The sequence below is a fragment of the Plasmodium cynomolgi genome, chromosome 8 (assembly GCF_000321355.1).
Source record: "Plasmodium cynomolgi strain B DNA, chromosome 8, whole genome shotgun sequence".
Taxonomy (NCBI): domain Eukaryota; phylum Apicomplexa; class Aconoidasida; order Haemosporida; family Plasmodiidae; genus Plasmodium; species Plasmodium cynomolgi.
In genome coordinates, this window is record NC_020401.1 from 49,960 (window position 1) to 72,087 (window position 22,128).

The 22,128-nt window shown below is 29.1% G+C and overlaps 2 protein-coding genes across 2 annotated transcripts; both read left to right on the plus strand.

Moving 5' to 3' along the window:
* Positions 1–8,104: 8,104 nt before the first annotated feature.
* On the plus strand, positions 8,105–17,643 carry PCYB_081060 (reticulocyte binding protein 2b (PcyRBP2b) putative; the record flags this gene model as incomplete). Its single annotated transcript, XM_004221844.1, has 2 exons — positions 8,105–8,159; positions 8,348–17,643. 2 exons carry the CDS (start codon positions 8,105–8,107, stop codon positions 17,641–17,643), a joined length of 9,351 nt encoding a protein of 3,116 aa, XP_004221892.1.
* Positions 17,644–20,585: 2,942 nt separating this feature from the next.
* PCYB_081070 (hypothetical protein) lies at positions 20,586–21,173 on the plus strand (the record flags this gene model as incomplete). The annotated part of the gene is made up of 1 exon (XM_004221845.1): positions 20,586–21,173. The coding sequence occupies one exon, from the start codon at positions 20,586–20,588 to the stop codon at positions 21,171–21,173; it is 588 nt and encodes a 195-aa protein (XP_004221893.1).
* Positions 21,174–22,128: the final 955 nt, after the last annotated feature.

A 22,128-nucleotide genomic window follows, 5' to 3' on the forward strand; every position in this document is an offset into this window, starting at 1 on the left:
AAAAAATAATAAGTAATATTTGCTAAATCAATTATGTAGGTTCTCTTTAATTTGATTACCAAAAAAAAAATGAAAAAAAAAGAAAAAATTATAATTGATTAAATAATAAGATTTCAAAGCATAAATAGGCAGTCATTATTGTGCATACGTTTTTTTTTTTTTCTTTTTATTACTAATTTTATAATATATATAAATATTTTTTAAAAGGCATTATTTCATTTATGTCTCCTTCGAACAGTTTAACATATAACTGCGTAAACCTTTTTTTTTCTGAAAATTATTATTAATAGAATTTAATATAGAATGATAAATAAATATGACATATAAAATATCATTATTTAAAACGTTTTTGTGTATATTCGTGTTCCATCTTTAAACACTTTATTTATAAATCAATTCTTTTTTTATATAAATATTTAGGATTCATTTGTTATATATATTTAGGTTCATATATAATTTTTTTTGTATTATTTACTGTTCACTGTTAAAAATATTCTGTTTGACGAAAGCATTGTTACTTTTTATACCTGAACATTTTTTTATTTTAATTTTCGTAAAAAAAATAATATATTAAATTTTTAATATTATAAAGTTACATTTCTTCTGCATAACCTTCTTTTTTACTTTAAAAATGCAATTTGTTAATACTTGATATGCGGATAAATAAATTTGTTTTAAGAATTAAAAATTGTACATTGTTCTTAGCATACACTAGACAAACAAAACCGGGGGGCACGAAATTGATATATTTATTATACATTTTATATTTAATGGCATAATTATGTCATTATATGATTTATGTATTTTTTTATATTGTATTAAGGACACAGAACATAGGTTAACATGGCAAAAAAAAAAATGAAATATTACATATATATTTTTTATTTTAGAAAAAATCGCTTAACACATAAGCAAGCGAATCGTTCGCATGTGATAAAATCATATTCTAACTGATAAATAGTCATAGTTCTATCACATCATTATTTTCATATGCATATAAATTTTCTACTGACGTTAGAATTATCCGATATTTAATAAATATTAACAGATCCACAAAATTTTATATTTTTATTATGTACTTAATATTAGGGGCATTCTCTTAAAATAAAGGAAATTTTCTTAGTAACAAGTAAAAATAAAGATAACTCTTTAAACTTACACTATATGACAATTAAAGAACACAACTAATATGTGTTGAGCATTTTATACGTAACTTAAAATTTCAAAACCTAACCCATTCAGCTTAATTTGTTGCTCTGACGACAAATTTTTTCATGTGCCCCAAAATTTGTTTTCTCAAAATGTACATACAAAATGCGCTTAATCCGCAGTGTCTGTTCTACACCATGAGCAACAGAATAAAATTTATTCTAAATTATAATGTGACATTTAAACTAAATCCTACTGTGCTATACATAATTTACACATTTTATCATTTGCATGTTGTAATACTTTTTATATATTTTTTTTTTTTCTAAATTTATTCATTTGATTAATATACCTAATTCGTGAATACTATATAGCAATTTCGTTGGTAAGAAGTTTATTTAATGCGAAAAAAATAATAAACATATTGTGCCAATAATAAAAATGTACTAATTCTTAAAAACTGATAAGCACGATGGCTAAGCTTGCTCTTTTTACACGATTTTCCCAAACATTGTAAACCGCTTAGACATTTTAAAAAACTTTATGCTATTTTTTTGTTATACATTTGATAATTTTGCATTCCCATGTGTTAGCAATAATGGGGGAAAAGAATTAGCTCTTTTTCAAACCACTTTATATAATTACCAAAAAATAGAGTCANACAAAAAAAAAATAAATTGGGTAATAATAACATAGCAATAATGTGTTACCAGGAAGTAGTCCCAAGGAGTATGTATATGTATTTAAAAGCAGCACATAAATTATATCAGTTCAGTTTGACTCAATTTTGTAATTATATTTATGTTATTTTACGTAGGAGAAAATGATTAATCTCATTTTCCCCCCTTTTTAACGAATTCATTTTCGACATTTTCTATCCCCATATCTGCCCTTAAAATAACAGTAATACATATAATGTCTGTGCAATGCGCTAGGATTACCCACCCATATTTTAAAAAAAAATAGTAATATAACATTATTTGAAATGCAGGGAAATCAAAGAAATTACTTTACATTTGCAAAATGGTACACACTTCTCCAAATTACTNAATTATAATGGATAAAAAGGCTCTCACAAAAATAGATATTTCTGCTGTTAAAAATTACTTACATTTTGGAATTGACTTCTTTCTTAAAATTCGTTCGCGCCTCATTTCTATGTAGCTAAAATTTGCAGAATTCATTCATGCAATATTAGTAGGCAATATTTAAAATAAGGTTAACTCGTAAGTAAACGTGTATGAACTAAACACAGTGATGCAGTTTTAATGGACACATCGAAATAATTATTTATAATAAAGAAAAATTTATTGTCCAAATTTATCAATGGACAATTCGTTGATAAAGAGAAAACTAAATATATAGCATAATGCGGAAAAAACATGTAAATTTTTCAAAAACATATTTTGTTCCGTATGCGTAACGTAACAAGTCAGTAAATTAGAACAGTGTAAAAAAAAAACGTCCCATACGGTATTATATTTTAGAGTAGTTTCTTCCGAAAAATGTTAATATCATTTCAATTAAATGTTTTCTTTTTTCATTCCATGAATGATACTGAGATAAATATATAGTGATATATAAATAATGGACACGCTTTTCGAAACTACTCAAATTTAATCCCCATTGTTACTAAAAGGTAATCAATAAAATGTTAACCAACTATGTAACATTACCCTGTGTATTTACGTTCCTTCAAAACTACAAAAAATTCCATACGCTTTGATTAGGATGGCTGATGATGTTGTAAAGATAGCCCTCGATTTGTTAGATCAAGAAGTAAAGCTTAATCTTTTCTAAAATTAATTATTTATAAAATATCCTCCTAGCAAATGAGTGCTCCTTAAAATGAAAAAATATTCTTATGTATATTTTAATTTCCTTTTATTCATAGCATGCATTACTGCAAGAATCGAAACTAAAACTCCTCCATACAATATTTGAAAATGAAAAAGACATTTCCGTTTCTCACGATATATGCAGTCTTACAAATAACCCTGACAACCCAGCTGCAGTTCACCCTAATATTGATAAATTTTGCAAATATATTGGGAATATAATAACCAAAATGGATGATATTTGCCAAGATCATGCTGATGCAAGTATCGGCAACTGCTGCGACTATTTCGTACATTGGGTGTATGAAAAAATTATAGAAAACAAATATGATGTCTTTAATACTCGATGGATTTACAAAAAAACTCAGAAACTCATTACAAGTAATAACTCCGTTAGCGGTAAAAAGCATAAATGTGATGAAAATTTCTTGACAGTGTTAGATGCGAACTTACTAAAAATTAAGGAAGCGCTGTATAACTTTTTACAACATTATGACAGTGTATGAAATTTATTAAATGGAGAATCTCCTAACCGGGATAAATACTGCAGGTATATAGAACACCATTTTTCGTTATACAAACAGGTGCTAAAGCTAGGTCAGTCAAAATCAGTAAGAGATTATAGCGATGAAATAAAAAAATTCAGAAACAAATTTAATGCCAGGGAAATTACGCTCCTTGAAAGTAAATGTAATGACACTTCTAAAAGGTCCACATTCTTTAAAGAGTATAAGCATAAACACCTATCCGACGAAGAACAAACAACATATATGAAACAAATTGATGGCGAGATTCTCAACAAGCCAGTCATAAATGTAAGCGGAACTCCTGGAAGAATACACAAATAAGTGCATTGCCATTTTGCTGTTACAATTATATTTGTAAATCTTCATTTGAAGACAGATCTACTAATGATAACAATAAAAAAAATATTTCACATGAAACAATTTTTCCCTATTTATGCATTTTCATTTCTCTCTTAATTTTTAGTATGATATTTTTTATGAAGACGATGTGTATCATAAAATGGAACAACTGCCTGAGAGCAGTGTAAATTCCATGCCTGGTATTACTTATCACTGTAATAAAATGATAAATGATCCTATGGAAAACGATACTGTGATTGCAAAATTGGTGTGAACTTTTTATAATATATTTTTTGTATTTGAAAAATTATAATAATTCTAATTCATCTGGTCATGAGAAATATCTGGAATATATAAATTATTGGTTAAACCACAAATTAAAAAACTATGAAAGAACTCCTGAATACTGTATACAATTTCTTAATGAACGTTTAGACAAAAGATTTTCGGCATTTGATGATTACAACAAATTTAAGGAAAAGGTATATAATATGGACAACAATATTTACAGTGAAATGAACATACTGCATAATTTGTACCTTAATTTTAATAAAATTAATAACGAAATCATAAGCGAAAGTGAATGCTAAAATCAATGCAAAAAATGTGCCGATATTTTTGAGCAGGGATTGAATCTATATTATAAGAAAAAAAGTCGTAAATTTTTCAAAGAGTTCACAAAATTTTGGTCCACACATAATAACTGTTTTAAAAGTGATCCCAAAGCTTGTAAACTTGACCATTCACAAAAATTGCCAAAAATTAAAACGTTGGAAGAACATGAAAGGGAGACGTCTTTGAAAGAAGCCTTACAATCGTGTGAATACTTAAGCTCCAACAATTTAGACATATTTCCCCAATCAAATAATAATTATGTACCTAATTATTTTCTGTTACAATTAATTATCTATGTATCTCAAAATTTTCCCCACTTACAATGCTCAAAAGAATGTTCTCTAAAATGAACCATTTGCGCAATTCTTTTATTTTTTTTTTTTTTTGCTTCAATTTCAGGCAGAAATCTTGAAAGATTTATCCGCCGATAAAGCAAACAAAATCTTTGAACGTTAACCCATATGATAAATCTATATGTGGAAAGGTAACTTCTTTGGGTAGTAATAACTTGACTAAATTTCTTTGTGCGAAGCTTGAAACGAACTTAATCAATTTATCTGATGTGCTAAAAAGTGTAACATACCCAGATGATCATTGCTCTTATTTGACATATTGGACTTACGATAAAATTGCTAGTATCCTAAATAACAGTTGGACGAATGCTCACTACAACAGTGTTATTCAAGAAATTAACGAGGTAATATGTCGTGTTAATCATGAACTGGAAAAACAGGGTAAAGATTGCTCGTATAATTTGCACAGCAATGTTGATCACTGGAAAGATGAGAAAGCATTACATGATTATTTTAACATTCATGGTGACATAATTAATTGTGTTTCTACTAATCAGGGTGATTGTGCTAAATATTGTGCTTACCTTAACTACATTAATGAGCTGTATAAAGAATATGTGACACACTGCTGCTCATGTTTTAGTCATCCTAATGCTTTATGTTTAGATTATTGTCCAAAATTCCTCAAATGCAATAAGGCATATTACCCGTACGATCTCATGCTTAAATTGAACTGTCGAAATTATAATTCCAGCGAAAGAATAGATCCTATAATTAAGTCGATAACATTCGACATCGATGTCTTAAGAAGTCAAAAAGAAACAGGTTTTACGTGTAATGGTTTGATCTGTGACCCGATTGACGCTACCAATTTAGTGGCTATTACACTCCTTGGAATATTTTTCATCTTATTCGTTTTCTATAAGGTAACTAATTCTATTTTTAAGTGCAACTAATTCTAAGTTTCACAACTTCTTAGCTTTACATGAATAACACAAAAAACTGAACATATGACAAACGCTTCCTATATTTTATCTGCGCCCTAGTTTACTCCACTTGGACACTGGTTACAAAGAAGAGCACAATAAAAGAAAAAGTTCAAGCAAAACGTGTAGACAAGACGTCCTACATTAATCTATAGCAATGAAGAACCAATGAGCGACAGTTTGCAAAACAGAGGAATTAGTGTACCTTATCATAATGCCCCATAATCTTTGCAAACTTTGCACAAAAATATACAAATGTGATAAGAAGAACCCTATTCGGTGTAACGCTTATCAAGTGCTATAACTAATTCTACTTAATCAGAAGTATAAATAGATTTACCTTAAAAAAAAGGGTGATTATTTTTTGAATAATTTAATCCTACTTTATATTTTATTTTTTTGTTATTTTTAAAGGTTCCACTTTCTTTAACCTCAACATTTTTGTCTCTTGTCGATAGAGCTATCTGCTATTCATTATTAATTAATCGTGAATGCACACATTTGAGGAATAAGTACATTTTATACTTAGCACACAAAAAAAGAAAAAAAAAAAAAAAAAAAGGGGGGAAAAAAAAATGAGCAAAACTAGCAAGAAAAGACGTTTACTGCATCTATAACCATACTAATTTGTTAAACATATGTGTAACAATAAAGAAAAAAATGGGCAAAAGGGAAAAAAAAAATTTTGAATAAAATGAATAATTCACGTATGTGGAGTAATTTTCCATTTTCAAATGACAAGAAATAGCTTATTTTGCCAAGGAATAGTTGAGGGTAAAATTTTACATATCTATTTCAAAAATTCACGAACCAGTTACTAAATCGTGAATTCTGTAAACGTAATAACGTTTCAACAAAAATTAAAAACAAAAAAAGTGTAAAAATGAACTGCACATTTTTGGGAAAATGAAAAGTAAAACAGGGAAAACACATTAAAATATGATCTTTAACCGCGACATCACATTAATGATTGTTCTTATTCATTTATTAGCAAATAACCATTTCAATAATTAAATCCATTAATGCTAAACGTTTAAGGGTTACACAAATTATTTAATAAACAAACGACACCGTGTTAGTGCAAAAAAAAATTCATGTAAAAGAAAAAATTTCAATGTGTAAACGTAATAAAGTAAAAAAATCATCAAATTGTTTAGATCTTGCCTGGTGGTTCTTAGAAACAAAACTGAATGGCTATGCGTAATTTTTTTTTTTTTTTTGTGTAAAATTATAGTGCCTTAAAAATCAGGGCACCCACTAATAACTAAGGTGTAAATTTTCTACTTCTGATAAATGCATAACGTCAAAATGGTAAACATGTTTTAAATTTAAAAAGACTTTTCTTTAACAGCTGGTTTATCCCGACGCACACATGTAGGAAACTAACGTTTTACCCTTTTCAGTCGAAACAAACTAATTTTAATGCTTTTTGCTAAAGCTCCATGTGAAAAATTAAAAAAACATTATATAGAAAAGAGTCCCTTTTAATTTATTTTTTTTTTTAAATTATATCCAGATTTACAACGCTTTCTTAATAAGCTAAAAGATTTTTTTTGTGTGTAAAATTTTTTCACTTACAACTTAAAGTTTATCCATAGATTCGCAAGTTACACATTTTAACAAAACTAAAAAAAAAAAAAAAAACGTTTATTTAAAATATTTTCATGAAAATTAAAAGTAATGAAAATATAAGTTTTTTTTTTTCTTTTTTTTGAGGTGCAATTTGTTAAAAACCCTTTCGAAGAATGTTAGATATTCCTACGTTCCTCAAATTTATATATAGATAGATAGCATTTCTTCTAATTCGTAGAAATGGGAAATTAGCCTAATTTCTATTAATCTAAACTCTTCATAGAGTGTAATTTTTTCTTTCATTTTATATTCTTGTACATTTCCTACTATACAAATGTTTACATAATTGTGATTACACTTTCTTCCTCGGGTTAGTTCTGTCGTAATAAAAATAAAATAAAATAAAACAAGTTCTCCAACATTTTTTATCCTACATTAGTCACGTATTTATAATTCAAACGCGAAAATGTACCATTCGGTTTTATATTTAAAATTTATAATAATAACATCACTCATTATCTCTTTTTAATACTACTCTTTTTCCCATCGTATGTGTAACCTCCTATTTTTTTCCATCATAACGATAAGATAATGAAAATATTTACATTACGCTTATAAGTAATTTCAACGAATTAGATGTAAACTGAGCCACCTATCAGAGAAAAATAAATTGCACTATGTCCTCATAAATATACACCTAAAATCTTTGTGTCAAATTAAACTAGGATTCAACATTCCTGATTAATAGCACAAAAAAAAAAAATTACACTTCCCCCATTTCATACATGGAAATAAACGCACTTTGGACGGTTTTATGCAATCTTCTATTTGTCCTTTTAGGTAGAATAAAATTAAAAGAGATAGATAAATATACACATATAGTCACACACATGAGTACACATAATCAATTCTTAAGCCTTTGCATGTGTACACATATCTATTCCTTTTCATTTATTTCAATAACACTCCCATTTGCTTACATTAATGCTCAGTAAATTTACATATGCATGTATATACATTTTTTGTAGCGTCAAGTAGAGATGTTAACAGGAATAAATCGCACAGATTTAAAAAGGAACTCACGTTATCACCTTTATATCCTAATTTAATTCGAAGCACTCAAGTCCAACATGATAAAAACTATGAAGGTGGTAATGGCATAATTAACGATGGAGGTGACGAAGAAGCGCATTCCTCTAATAGTTCATTCTCTGGGGCATCGGAAAATTATAGCGTTAAAGGAAAACCATCGTACTATTCTTACATAAAAAGAGGGGATATATATACAAACAGTTCAAACACAAATAAAAGCTTAAATGATAGTAACAAGTTGAATACGATTTCAAACACATTTATTCAAAATAGTAATAATCCAAAAACTCAAATTAAACCTACCGAAATTATACCACCTCCAATAGTCAATCAAGAGTCTCCCTCACCAAAACAGGCTCCCCCGAAAAGTACCCAAATTTCCAATACAACTGATAACATAGACTACTTCGACATTTCATATGAGAACAATTCCTATTTAATTTCCCAGTTAAGTCCACATTATTCCTATATATACTTTTTCGATGAATTTAAACATTACGCATCATATCACAAAGAAATCCAAAGTGATTATGATAACATACATAATTCAAAAGTTAAATCCCTTTTGCAAGAAGTATCCAAAGCAATCAACAGTTGTAATAAAGAAAAAAATGAATTGAAGGAGTTAATAAATATTTTAGAAAATCCCCAAATGTTAAAAACGCAAAGTGAATCATATGATGTAAAACTTCTAGAATATGAAAATAAAAAGCAAGCATTTACGGGATGCTTAGTAAATAAAAATCAGGAGAATGTGCTTCAAATAAAAAATATAAATAACGAAATTCGTGATCTGATAGAAAAACTGACATGCTCACAGAAATGTGAAACTAAAGTATATTTTGACATGATTAAAACATATTTGGTAGAATTTAAAAAAATGCCTTACGAAAATTATAACACTTTTATAAAACAGTATAAAAATTCTTACCATTCTGGCATTGATATGATAAGGAAAATTGAAAAACAAATAGACAATCCAGTTACTATAAATTCGATAAAATTTACTCAAAAGGAGATGGAATACATTATAGACAGATTTGAATATCACCTAGAAAAAGCGAAACATTCCATCGATCAAGTGACAACATTATTCCACAGGGTTAATCTAACACATGTCATTAAAAATCGTTTTAAAGACCACTATTTTAATATAGGTAACAACTACTCCATTTATAGGCTCAGCAAAGATAGTCTCAACATGTTATATAAAGCATTAATACATAAAGAAGAAATAATCCACAACTTACTTGGTGAATTAACTGGAGATTTAGAAAAGAAAATATCTAAACTTCTAGATTCAGAATACTCCATAACAGAAAGTAATAACATCATTTTACAATCCGAAGAAACCTTAAAATTTGGAGAAGACGCATATAATAAAAACATCAAACTGATAGAGGACCTTACATTGTATCCACACTTAGAAATTAACAAATTCAAAAAAGACTATGAAGATAATATGAATAATTTTAGACAAAACATCATGTACATACAATCATATGTTACATCTATTAAAAATGCATATGAATATAATGTGTTAGAAAAGAACTTTATAGAAAATAAACAAAAAAACATACCATCTAACTGTAATGCCCAGGAGAAAGTCGATAAACTGTTAAACATTATAGATAGCATAAACTACAGAAAATTATCCGTAACAGATAATTTAAAAAAAATGAAAGATTCATATAAAGAAATAGAAAAATTAAAAATTAAAATACAGGAATTAATAGTTTCCATTGAAAAAAAACAACAACATGCAGAAGAATTAATCAAAAAAGAAAAAGAAATTGATATTCTCAAAGAAGATACAAAAAATACAATAGAATATATAAAAGGAATAATAGAAAAAATAAAAGAACTAATTTCTGTGAATAAAGATTTTGATAAAAATTTCCAACAAGTTGAGAAATTAATTAACGAAGCACTTTATAACAAAGACCAATTTGAACACAAAAAAAAAGACTTACACACCAAAATGAAAGAAATATTGCACACATTTCACGCGCATGATTTACAAATATTTTTGGACGACTTGTCGCAATTTTTAAAGGAACAAGAAGCTTTGTACCAAAATGCAGACACTAAAGAAAAGCTTGACCAAGTTATAAAAACAGTAAAGGAAAAACAAGATAAACTTAGAGAAATGAAATGCGATGACATACCAAACATAATCGAAAATTTGAAAAAAGAATCACTCAATATTTTAAATCTAAAAGATGATGTCATAAATAAACAGTTTGAAAATATGCGCACAGAATTGCCAAGTTCATTGGATGAAATGACCAAAGAATATAACGCTCTAAAAAGCAGCATAGAGGAATATGAAGCGGAAAAAAAAAAAATAGAAAACCATAAACAAAGTATAATTAAAAGAAAAAATATATTCATCGTTAATAAACATGAAAAAGATGAAGATGTACAGGAAGGAAAAAATACGTACAGCGAGTTTATAAGCAATAAGGAGACAATTTTGAAGAGAGAAAGCCCAATTAGAAATCAGCTCAATGTATTAAAGGAAAAAAGAAGAAATATAAAAACTACGTTACAAACATATCGTGATGCAATACAAAAATTAGAAACGTACACTGAAAAGAAAGATACAGAAGCTAAAATGATGCTAGAAAAGTTAAACACCCAAATGGAAAACTTCAAAATAAATGAAGCTGAAAAATCATTTAACGATTGCAAAAGTATTATCAGTAACACAATAAATGAAGTCGAAAATGAAAACAAAAATATAGACACTATTAAGAGGGTGAATATTGCAATGAAACGCTCCACAATTAACAAAGAATCCGTTGAACAGTTAATCAGAAATAAGGATAATCTTCTAAAAGAAAAAATTGAAAAACACTTTCAAAAAATAAACATAGATAAATTAATAGGACAAAGTGCCAAAGAAAACATGTTAAACAATCTAGAGAGAGAAAAAGTTATCATAAACCAAAAGTTAAATGACTCTCGTTTGAATGATTTAAAATTGCAGATAGAAAAAACTCTAAGTTATTGTGAAAAATCAAGGGAAAATATTAAAGGCAATAATGGAACACATCCAGAAGAATTAAACGAAAGCGAAATTGACTGGGAAAGTGCGAAAGGAAAAATAGAAATACTAAACAGTAATTATCAAGCCTTAAACAAAATCACTGATGATATAATTAATAAACAGTACGATGAAATTATAGTGCTGATTGATAGAGAAATAAATTGGAAGGGAAAAGACATCGAGTTCAAAATTGAGAAACGTAAACATGCTCTAGAGAAAATGGAAGCAAAATTGTCATCATTTGATACCAGTGAGGATGTTAAAAAATACCAAAGTGAGATAAATAAAGAAGAACTCAAAAAAGTAAAAGAAATGTCCACTATAGTCCTAAACAAAATTGATCAAAATAAGAATCAATTAATTAACATAAAGACAAAACCCAGTGGCTACGTGGAAGAATGGAATGGGATAAAAAATAAAAAAATCGAATCGAATAAAGAGAAGGACAAGCAAATTGTGTACAACACAAATAGGAGTGACATCGAAAAAGTTTATAAAAACATTAGCGACATGTACAACGAACTGGATAATCTCGAAAAGGAAGAAACCACTTCGCACGATGTAGACAATATTGAAATGCAGTATGACAGACTTTTAATCAATTTCTTTGTTCAAAAGATCAATGAAGAAAACGCAAAGGCGAAAGAGCTCATGAAAGAAATTAATTCACACATAGGAAAAATTGACAAAAGTATACAGGCCAAAACATTTAATGAAAGGCGAAAAGAAGCAACTGCGTTTGAGTTTAGTCAATATCATCAGATCAGTTTAAACAATAGTAAAAAAATTGCCGAAATTGTTCAACATGCTGTAAATAAGAAGGGAGAAGCAGAAAGAAGTAAAGAAACAAATGAAGTAAAATCCATAAAAAATGAAGTTAACACTTACCTGCAACAAGTTATAGATGAATATAACTCTATGCAAAGGGCATTAGGGGATATTAAAAATGTGAACGATTTATTAATATCAACCGATGGTAAAGGAATCTATGAAAAAATATTGAAGAGCACTAACGAAGCTGCGAATTTTGAGGAGCAAGCACAAGAAGAATTGGACAAAATGAGTGACATAATTAATGAAATAGAAAAAGAAATGGTTCAGGCAACGGAACACAAAAATAACATTCATATAAACTTAGAGGATAAACAAATAGATGAAGAAGTGTACAAAATTAGACAAATTCAAGAAGAAGTTACAAATAAGAAAATTGCAATGTATGAACATTTAAATAGGACAAAAGTGGGTATAGAAAATTGCTTGTCCCAAGTCCGTAATGCAAAGAGAGGAAAAATTAAAATAGATTTTCTCAATAATAACAAAAAAAATAACATTTTGAAAGACATTAATATAAGGAATGTAAATAAAAATGTTTCCATATGTATGGTACACGCAAAAGAAGTTAATAAAATTGAAGATGAAGCTAAAAAGGAACATGACCTATTCCTAGAACATGAAGAAGATATTAACAGATCCTTAATTATAGGAATAGAAACAAAATCGAAAAAAAGAAAAAACGAAGCTACCGAAATTATGGCCCAAATTAAGGAGAAACATTCTATAATTAAAACGGAACTTCAACAATCTTCAGAAAATCTTAAACTATTGAATGAAAAATATAACCTTAGCGAAGAAGAAAGTATTTTTGCCAATCCGACATCCACGCAAGCAAATGAGTCCATACAGTATAACATAAGAAAGGTGAAACAAAATTTGTTATATATAGACAATATAGCAAAAGAAATAGACACCATCCTAACTAATGCACAAGATTCAATTAGATCAATATCGGAAATTTCCAAATTAGACGGAAATAGTACACTACAAATGGTGGAAAAAGAAGCAGAAGATTATGTAAAATATTTAGAAAAAATAACCAAAGAGAAAGAACTAATGCAATATAAACGCAAAGACCTCGATCTCATCAAGTCCGATATTGAAAATATAGAAACAGAATTGAAAAAGCATAGAAAACTTTTCGAAACTGGACTTTTGAATAAGATTAGCGAAATAGCTAAAATGAGAAAATTGTACATAGATTCAGCGGAACAGCTCCTAAATTCCTCCGTCAGTAATTTTGCTACCCTCTTTAATGGATTCAATTTAAAAAAATACAAAATTGAAACCAATTTAGACGTTTATAAAAGAAAAATAAATGAATTCCGCACTGAGTTCCTTCAACCATACGAATCAATTCAGAATAAAGAAAAGAGCATACTGGACCCTTCGATAGATTTTAGTGGAGCAAAAAATCTACGAGAAGAAGCTCAAAAGGAGGAAAAAAATATAGAAAATATAGAAAAAAGGACAAAAAAATATCTGAGCGATATTAAAAAAATGGAATCCATTACATTCATACGTAATATGAGACAAACATTGGATGAATTAAACGAAACATTCAAACAAAAATACGCAGAAGTCGAGGGAGATCACGCTGAAATTAAAAAAATCACAGAAGACATTAAGAACTTAAATGATGAAAGTAGCTCGTCAACTAAATTACAACAAGCAGAAGATAAAAATAGTCAAATGAAAGCCAAAGCGAATCATTATTCACTTATGAATGAGGCACACGCTATATTAGAACAAATTGTCAAATCAGCCAATTTTGTAGGCATTAAAATAGTGACAGAGTTACAACCATCAGATTTAGTTTCTAAAGCGCGTTTGCAAGAAGCCCCAGGATTGCAGTTTGAACCCCAAGACAAAGTAACACTAGAAAGCGGACAATTTTTAGAAAATACAAACGAATTGGATATCCACGAAAATGTGCAAGCCGCCTACAACGCCGTTCTTCAGATATACAAATATTCAGATGATATAGACAGGAAGAAGGAAGAATGCGAACAATTAGTAAAAAACGGAAAAGATATATGCCTTAAAATTAAATCAATAAACGAAATTAAAGTTATGATACAAAAGAGTAAGGACAAAGAAAGCGCCCTTTCAGCCAAAGTGAGTTACTCCTTTACCAAGCTAAGTGAGCTATACAACATTAAATTCAATGATGAAAATTCCGATGCCATTTTAGAAACGCCCAGTAAAGAAGAACTAAAGAAACTAAGGGATGCATTTAATGAAGAGAAAGGCACCATCGCAAACCTTGCAAAATTGAATAGCTATAAAACAGATTTCGAAAGTCACATTCATAACTTAAATGACTTAGCCAAAATAGTAGACAATTTAAAAGCCAGCGAAACTCTTCCAAAAAATATAGAAGAAACAAAAACGTCCATTAATCTAATTTCAACAAAATTCGGAACCATCGAAAAGGAAATTGAAAGTATTAATTCCTCCTTTGATCAGTTGCTCCAGAAAGGGAAGAAATGCGAAATGATTAAGTATAAATTGGTAAGGGATAACCTTAGCACTAAAATAAATGACAATTCTGCATTCATTAAGGACATCCAAAAAAAAGCCACTGAATATTTAACGTATATTCAAAATAATTACATTTCCATATTTAAAGACATTGATATGTTAAATGAAAACCTTGATGGAAAATCCGTAAGTACGTATGCCAAAACCAAGATCGAAGAAGCAAATGATCTTTCCGCACAGCTAACCGCTGCAGTTATTGAATACAAAGGAATAGCTAATTCTATTAGAAAAGAATTTATAGATATAAATGAACACACCGAAATAGGCGCTTTTGAAAATAGTGTAAAAATGTTAAAAGATCAATATGACGATTTAATCAATAAAAAAAACAGTATAATAGAATTACATAACAAAATTAATTTAACTAAACTGCGTGAAATAAGAGCCACCTCTGATAAATACGTCGATATAGCTGTACTGCTCGGCGAAGTAGTACAGGATCAAAGAAAAAAGTTACAAGAAGCAAAAAATGAACTGGACACTCTTAAAGACCATATAGAAGTTAAAGAAAAGGAATTAATCAAACTTGACAGCTCGTCCACCCTAGTGTCCATTAAAGAGTTCGACGAAATATATGATAACATTAAATATAATGTAGAACAATTGCACAGAATAGAAGTAACTAACATTAATGAACTGAAAAAAGGTAAAGCGTATGAAGAAAACGTTTCACACTTATTAAACAGAAGGGCAATGTTACGGGATGATCTCCAAAATTATGAAGAAAAAGACAGACTGGAAAATAAAAATGTAGAAATGTCAAATGAAGATAACAACCAAATAAGACAAACCAGTGAAGTAATAAAAAAATTAGAAAAAGAATTTCAAAACTTGCTAAAAATTATTCAACAGAATAACAATATATGTAGTAATAATAATATAAAACATTCCATTTCTGATATTCTAAAAAATGTGGAAACCATAAGAGAAAGGTTTGTCCAAAATTACCCCGAGAGAGAGAAGTACCACCAAATAGAAATCAACTACAACGATATTAAAGGAATTGTTAATGAAGTCGCTACAAATCCAGAAATAAGCATATTTACTGAAAACATAAATACATATATACAGCAACAAATTAGAAGCGCTCACAATTCGGAAGACGCCCAAACAATAAAAGACATAATAGAAGATGTTACAAATAATTATAGAACAATAATAAGTAAATTACCCCAAGTTAATAACGCTTTAGATAGAATTCAAATAAAGAAAAATGATATGGATACCTTGTTTGAATCATTGTCAAAAGAAAATGTCAATAATTATAATTCCGCAAAAAATTTTATAGACGATTCGGATAAAACAATTAAGCATATAGCAGACCAAGTTAGTAAAATGTCAAACTTAATAAATTACGCCGAAAGGGAAATAAAAGAATTAGAAGAAAAAATGTATAGTATATTAAATCGACCTGTTATTGATAACTCTGCTTCGGAACAAGACAACCTGTCAAGTGATACACAAGGCAACGATATAGACGAAGCTCAAAAACAGAAATCGGCTGAAGAACAAGACAACCCGTTAAGTGATACACAAGGCAACGATATAGACGAAGCTCAAAAACAGAAATCGGCTGAAGAAGAAGACAAACTGTTAAGTGATACACAAAGGAAGCATACGGACGAAGCTCAAGAACAGAAATCAGCTGAAGAACCAAACAAACTGTTAAGTGATACCCAAGGGAACGATACAGACGAATCTCAAAAACAGAACTCCGCTGAAGAAGAAGGCAAACCGTTAAGTAGTACCCAAGAGAACCATACAGACGAATCTCAAAAAGAGAATTCGGCTGAAGAACCAATCAATCTGTTAAGTGATACCCAAGGGAACAATACAGACGAAACTCAAAAACAAAAATCGCCTGAAGAACAAGACAAACCGTTAAGTAATACCCAAGGGAACCATACAGACGAATCTCAAAAAGATAATTTGGCTGAAGAACAAGACAAACTGTTAAGTGATACACAAGGGAAGCATACTGAGGAAGCTCAAACACAGAATTCGGCTGAAGAACAAGACAACCCGTTAAGTGATACACAAGGCAACGATATAGACGAAGCTCAAAAACAGAAATCGGCTGAAGAAGAAGACAAACTGTTAAGTGATACACAAGGGAAGCATACGGACGAAGATCAAGAACATAAATCGGCTGAAGAACCAATCCAACTGTTAAGTGATACCCAAGGGAACGATACAGACGAATCTCAAAAACAGAACTCGGCTGAAGAACAAGGCAAACCGTTAAGTAGTACCCAAGGGAACCATACAGACGAAGCTCAAAAAGAGAATTCGGCTGAAGAATCAATCAATCTGTTAAGTGATAGCCAAGAGAGCGATACTGACGAAGCTCAAGAACAGAAATCGACTGAAGAAGAAGACAAACTATTAAGTGATATCCAATGGAACGATGCAGACGAAGCTCAAGAACGGAAATCGGACGAAGAACAAATTCTGGATTTATCTAAACAACAGATGCATTCAAATGAGGGCAACAAGAATTATATGAATACTACAGATAGTACAAATGGAGAGAAACAAACTGAAGAGGAAGAATCGCAAAATGAGGATCATTCCCAAGCAGGGGGGACACATAGTCGAGTTCGCCTTGCAGGAGGAATTATTTTGGGATTATCTGTTTTCTCAGGTGCTGTTTATATCTCATTCAGAAATAAGGATAAGGGTGAGGAAAATAAAGATCCTGAATCCATCGGGGATCAATTTGAAGATAATGACATTTTTAATGCGGACGATAAGGAAGAAGTCATAGAAGTTTGCTTCGAAAATAGCGATTATCCTGATTAGAAAGCAAACACTCTACCTATTTAGAAACAGAAAATTAGATAAAAAATTTGTGCTAAAAGTAAATTTGAAAAGAAGCCACTGAATGCAGTTCAATAGATTAAAAAATATCTACAAAGAAGTAACTTCAAATCAATAATACCCGAGAAAATGCACATAATAAAAATGTTTAATGATAAATTGTAAGGGTATAATCAATTTGTCAGCTTTTTTAATTTATTTTTTAAAATAGAAGAGAAGCTTCTTCACTATGTCTTCACAGGTATGTGTTGTATGTGGAACATACCTTAAGGAGAAAAAAGCAAATAAACGAGTTAAATGTACGATTCTTATGTATTATAGGAAAATTCCCTTTAACGACAAATAATACATACTATCATTTTGTGTTCGCTGTAGTAAAAGGTGCGTAGAAATTCAAGAAACATTTAATGCGCAGGGGTTATGTTCTACCAAGGAAAAAAAAACTTAGATATATATTTTCTGCCAAATGAGTTACTTCTATAAAATGGCTAAATTTGATGAATTCCTAAAAAAATGAACAAATTATTAAATTGGGTATACAGCTTTTTAGATTATAAAAATCGCTGCAAAAAAAAAAAAGAAGAGAATTACATAAATATTCTACTGATATATATATTTGTCGTTTCCTTCAGAATGATTCTTATATTAAGTTACACTTTTGCACAATTTTATTTTTCTAATATTTTAGTGCATTTAATAATTGTTCACTTTGAAACGTTGGCAACTTTTTTTAAATATGAATGTAAATCCGTATGCGAATTATATAATGGTAAAAAATGCATTAAAAATCTTAATTACAATTTTGACATTTTTTTACATATTAAAATGTTTGAAAACGCTTTATCACAATTCGATTTTCTTAAACTTTTTTTTTTTATTTTTATATTTGGTAAAGATGACTAAAATCGTCACGCACATTAAACTTACTTATTTTCCCGTTACCCTCTTTCTAAGGTGTTTAACCTTTCCCTTGTTAGCAAGATCTACAGCATAAATAAAATATGCTCCTTCATAAGCATATTTTTAATAACTTCTCAACAACTTTCTATATACATATCGATTCAAATTTTTTATTATTAGTAACTTCTCCAAAATAGGTAATTTTTATTGATATATCACTCTGTTAGTTCGGAATTCCTTTTCATCGTTTCTAAGTATTCAAGACATCACTTTTTATATCTCAGCGTTGCTGAAAAACGAACGAAATTGTTGTAAAAGCATAACTATACATATGCATATAACATAATGAAAGTTTTATCACAATTTGATTTAATCAGCAAACAATTATATATCACTGATGTTATAATTATGTTACGTTATTTCGCATTTGCCCTCAGAAATTGGAGATTTAACGTTCGCGTTATTCAAAGTTCTATGTTTTAGTTACACTTTCGTGCGAATAAAATTTCCGTGTCGCTTGCATACAATCTTTATAATGACGAATATTTTGCCTTGATTTTGCCCATCTCACATTTCATATTTTAATTTATGCAACATGTTCTCGCTCTGCTCAATTTAATGAGCATTTATGTAAGCTCCTTTTAAAATATAAAAAAACATTGTGCATTTTTATCATTTAACCTATTTTTGATTTACTAAAGGTTTATTTCGTTAAACATTTATTTTTAGTGTTACATTATTTATAAAGGGGGACATTCCACACGTTCTTACACACGAGGATTTGTTTCGTTATAAGTAGTATCTTAAATAATGCCATACGTGTTGATTTGTGTGCGTTAGCGTGATGCATATTCTGTCTATTTAGAGCCTAATTTTATGTTTGTGCAAAAATATAGTATATGATGTACTGTAATATATGAATTTATCAATTGAACACCCGCCCCTTTATATAACATGTTAAGGAATAATATTTGCAGTTTATTCCTAAAGTCGCTTTGGCATTACTTTTTATCCTATCGATTTTATAAATTACATAAAATTTTCTGTTTATCAAATGCCTCCGTTTTGACCTTTTTCTTTAACAAGTTCAATTTTTTCATTTCATTGAAAGAAGTTCTAGTCAATAATATTTTTCCTCTTAATAGTTTGCCACACAAACTGGAAAATAATTTACCCCTTACAATTTTTAAAACATATGCCATTGTCTTATTGTCAATTAATTAAACGAATTTGCCCCTCGTTCTATCATAACGTAAACCCTTATACCAAGTATATCTTTTTTTGATTACGCTTTTGTGTAAAAAATATTATACCATAATTAATTACGCATTCTGCGATATAAATTTATGATTCTTCTCAAGAAATATTTATTTTACATTGTAAAATTAATATTAAAGTGTACACCATAGCCAAATAGTGTAACTATTTTTATTTTTTGTTAGTTTTGATAATATAATAACTTGGAAGTTTTATTTTTTAAACCAGTACACACATTCGTGTTTCAAAAATACTTCCTAAATGGATGTAAAGTACATTTAATTTTTTTTTTTTTAAATAATGAAATCTTTCTCCTTTATTTTGAAAATTAAAAAGTTCATTAAGCAGGGTATTTATTTTAAAAAAAAAAAGTACAATATCAATTAGTTATATTTGACTTTAATATGACGGATGATCCTTTAAGCCATTTGCCTTCCAAGGAGTTCGATAAGAATTTGGATGGCGGAGGCTTAAAATATTTTTTCACTGAATGTGACAAAATAAAGACTAATTCTTCCTCACAACAAGAAACTCATAAAGTTTGCTATAAATTAGCTAAGAATTTACCATACCTAGAGGAATATCGTGAAAACGGTGATCCATTTTATTATAAGCATTGTTATGATTTGAATTTCTGGTTATATAAACAAATACATGAAGTTCTTAATTTGGGGGATACTGTAAATATTCTTCATGTTGTTGAACAATTTCACAATTTATGGAAAACTATTAACGACGATATATGTTATAGAACATATGATTTATGCATGCCTGAATCCGAACAATATCATCCGGAATTATATATGCACTTGAAGGATTTGTTTGATTTCATTGAAAACCATGATACAATTGTAAAAGAAATTGAAGCGGATAAGGAGACGAAGGAGCAGAAAAAACCTAGTAAATATGTTAAAGAAAAAGTTCCAATATATGAGGCGTTTGAAGATTTATGTACAAATCCAGAAATTAATAAATGCACTCATTGTATTAAAAATTACAAAAATTATGATCCCAAAAAACTCTTGACTAAATTATCATGTGGTGAAGAAAAAAAAGAAAATGGTGATCAAGATGAAAGTATTAAACAGAAAATCAAAGAATTACGAGATTCACCTGATAAAAATCCTATATTATATTCAATAAACGACAAAACATATGCTGCAAGTGACTTGATTCCATATCTAATGGATTTATTGAAGGGGGGTCTAAGACACATTGGTACACAATATATTTATGATTATTTTCCATCATTATCAAATATAGTTAGCTTAGAAAAGTTTAATCTAATAATCGCATCGACTATTTTATGCATTGGAGGACTAATGCTTTATTCTATTTTTCATGGGGTAAAATAAATGCCTGCTTTAAAATGTGGGCCAGAACAGTATTAATAACTTATTTATATAAAGCATATACAATTATGATGAGAACGTAATACACACATTATTCATTTTCTTTCAATTTTGCTTTGCTTTCTTTCCGTTTTAGTGCTTTCCGCATTTTAGTTGCATGAATTTTTTAAGACGAAGAAGAAAAAAGAGAAGAAGTATGAATGCTTATGAACCTGCACAACAATTAATGCTCAGCACGCTTGATTTTCAAAATTCTATGCGTGGAAATATGCAACATGATGCCCCCTATGGTTTGTCATACCAATCCAAGCTAAATGACGCATAAGATAATTTGACACAAAATGACTCGAGTTAATTATAGCAGTTATTGACCAAATGGGGGGGGGATGACTTCAAGTGCAATTTCGTTTACAATAAAAAAATAAATAAATAAGGAAGACAGTATATTATTGCGTGAATGTAAAAATAATCCAATTGTGAATAGAAAGTTAACACGTGCTATTATTTAGGTTTTAAAAAAATAGTCTTGATCTAAGCAGAAAGCATATCGTTTAATGAAAATGAATCCTATTATATACCATTCCTTTAGCCACAACAAAAGGGAACATACAAAACTTATACACTATAATACGAAATACACATTTACTCTCTTTTTTTTTTTGGTGGTAACTACAGTTATATTAATTCCTTGTTATTTGGTCACCATGGATGTATCTAGCCCAATAATTTGTGCCATGTTAGGCCTATCAGTTTTTACCGCATTTTTTCGAGCATATTTTTTATGCATAATTTAATATAATGATAAATATTCCTAAATTAACAAAATAATGAGAATTCCCAGAATGTTTAGCCGATGTGATCAATGTAGGGCATGACGGTGTCTTAGAAAACACTGTAATGAACTTCAAATTTAGTACAGTGTATAATTTGGGTGTGCCTAAAATTATAGGCATAGATC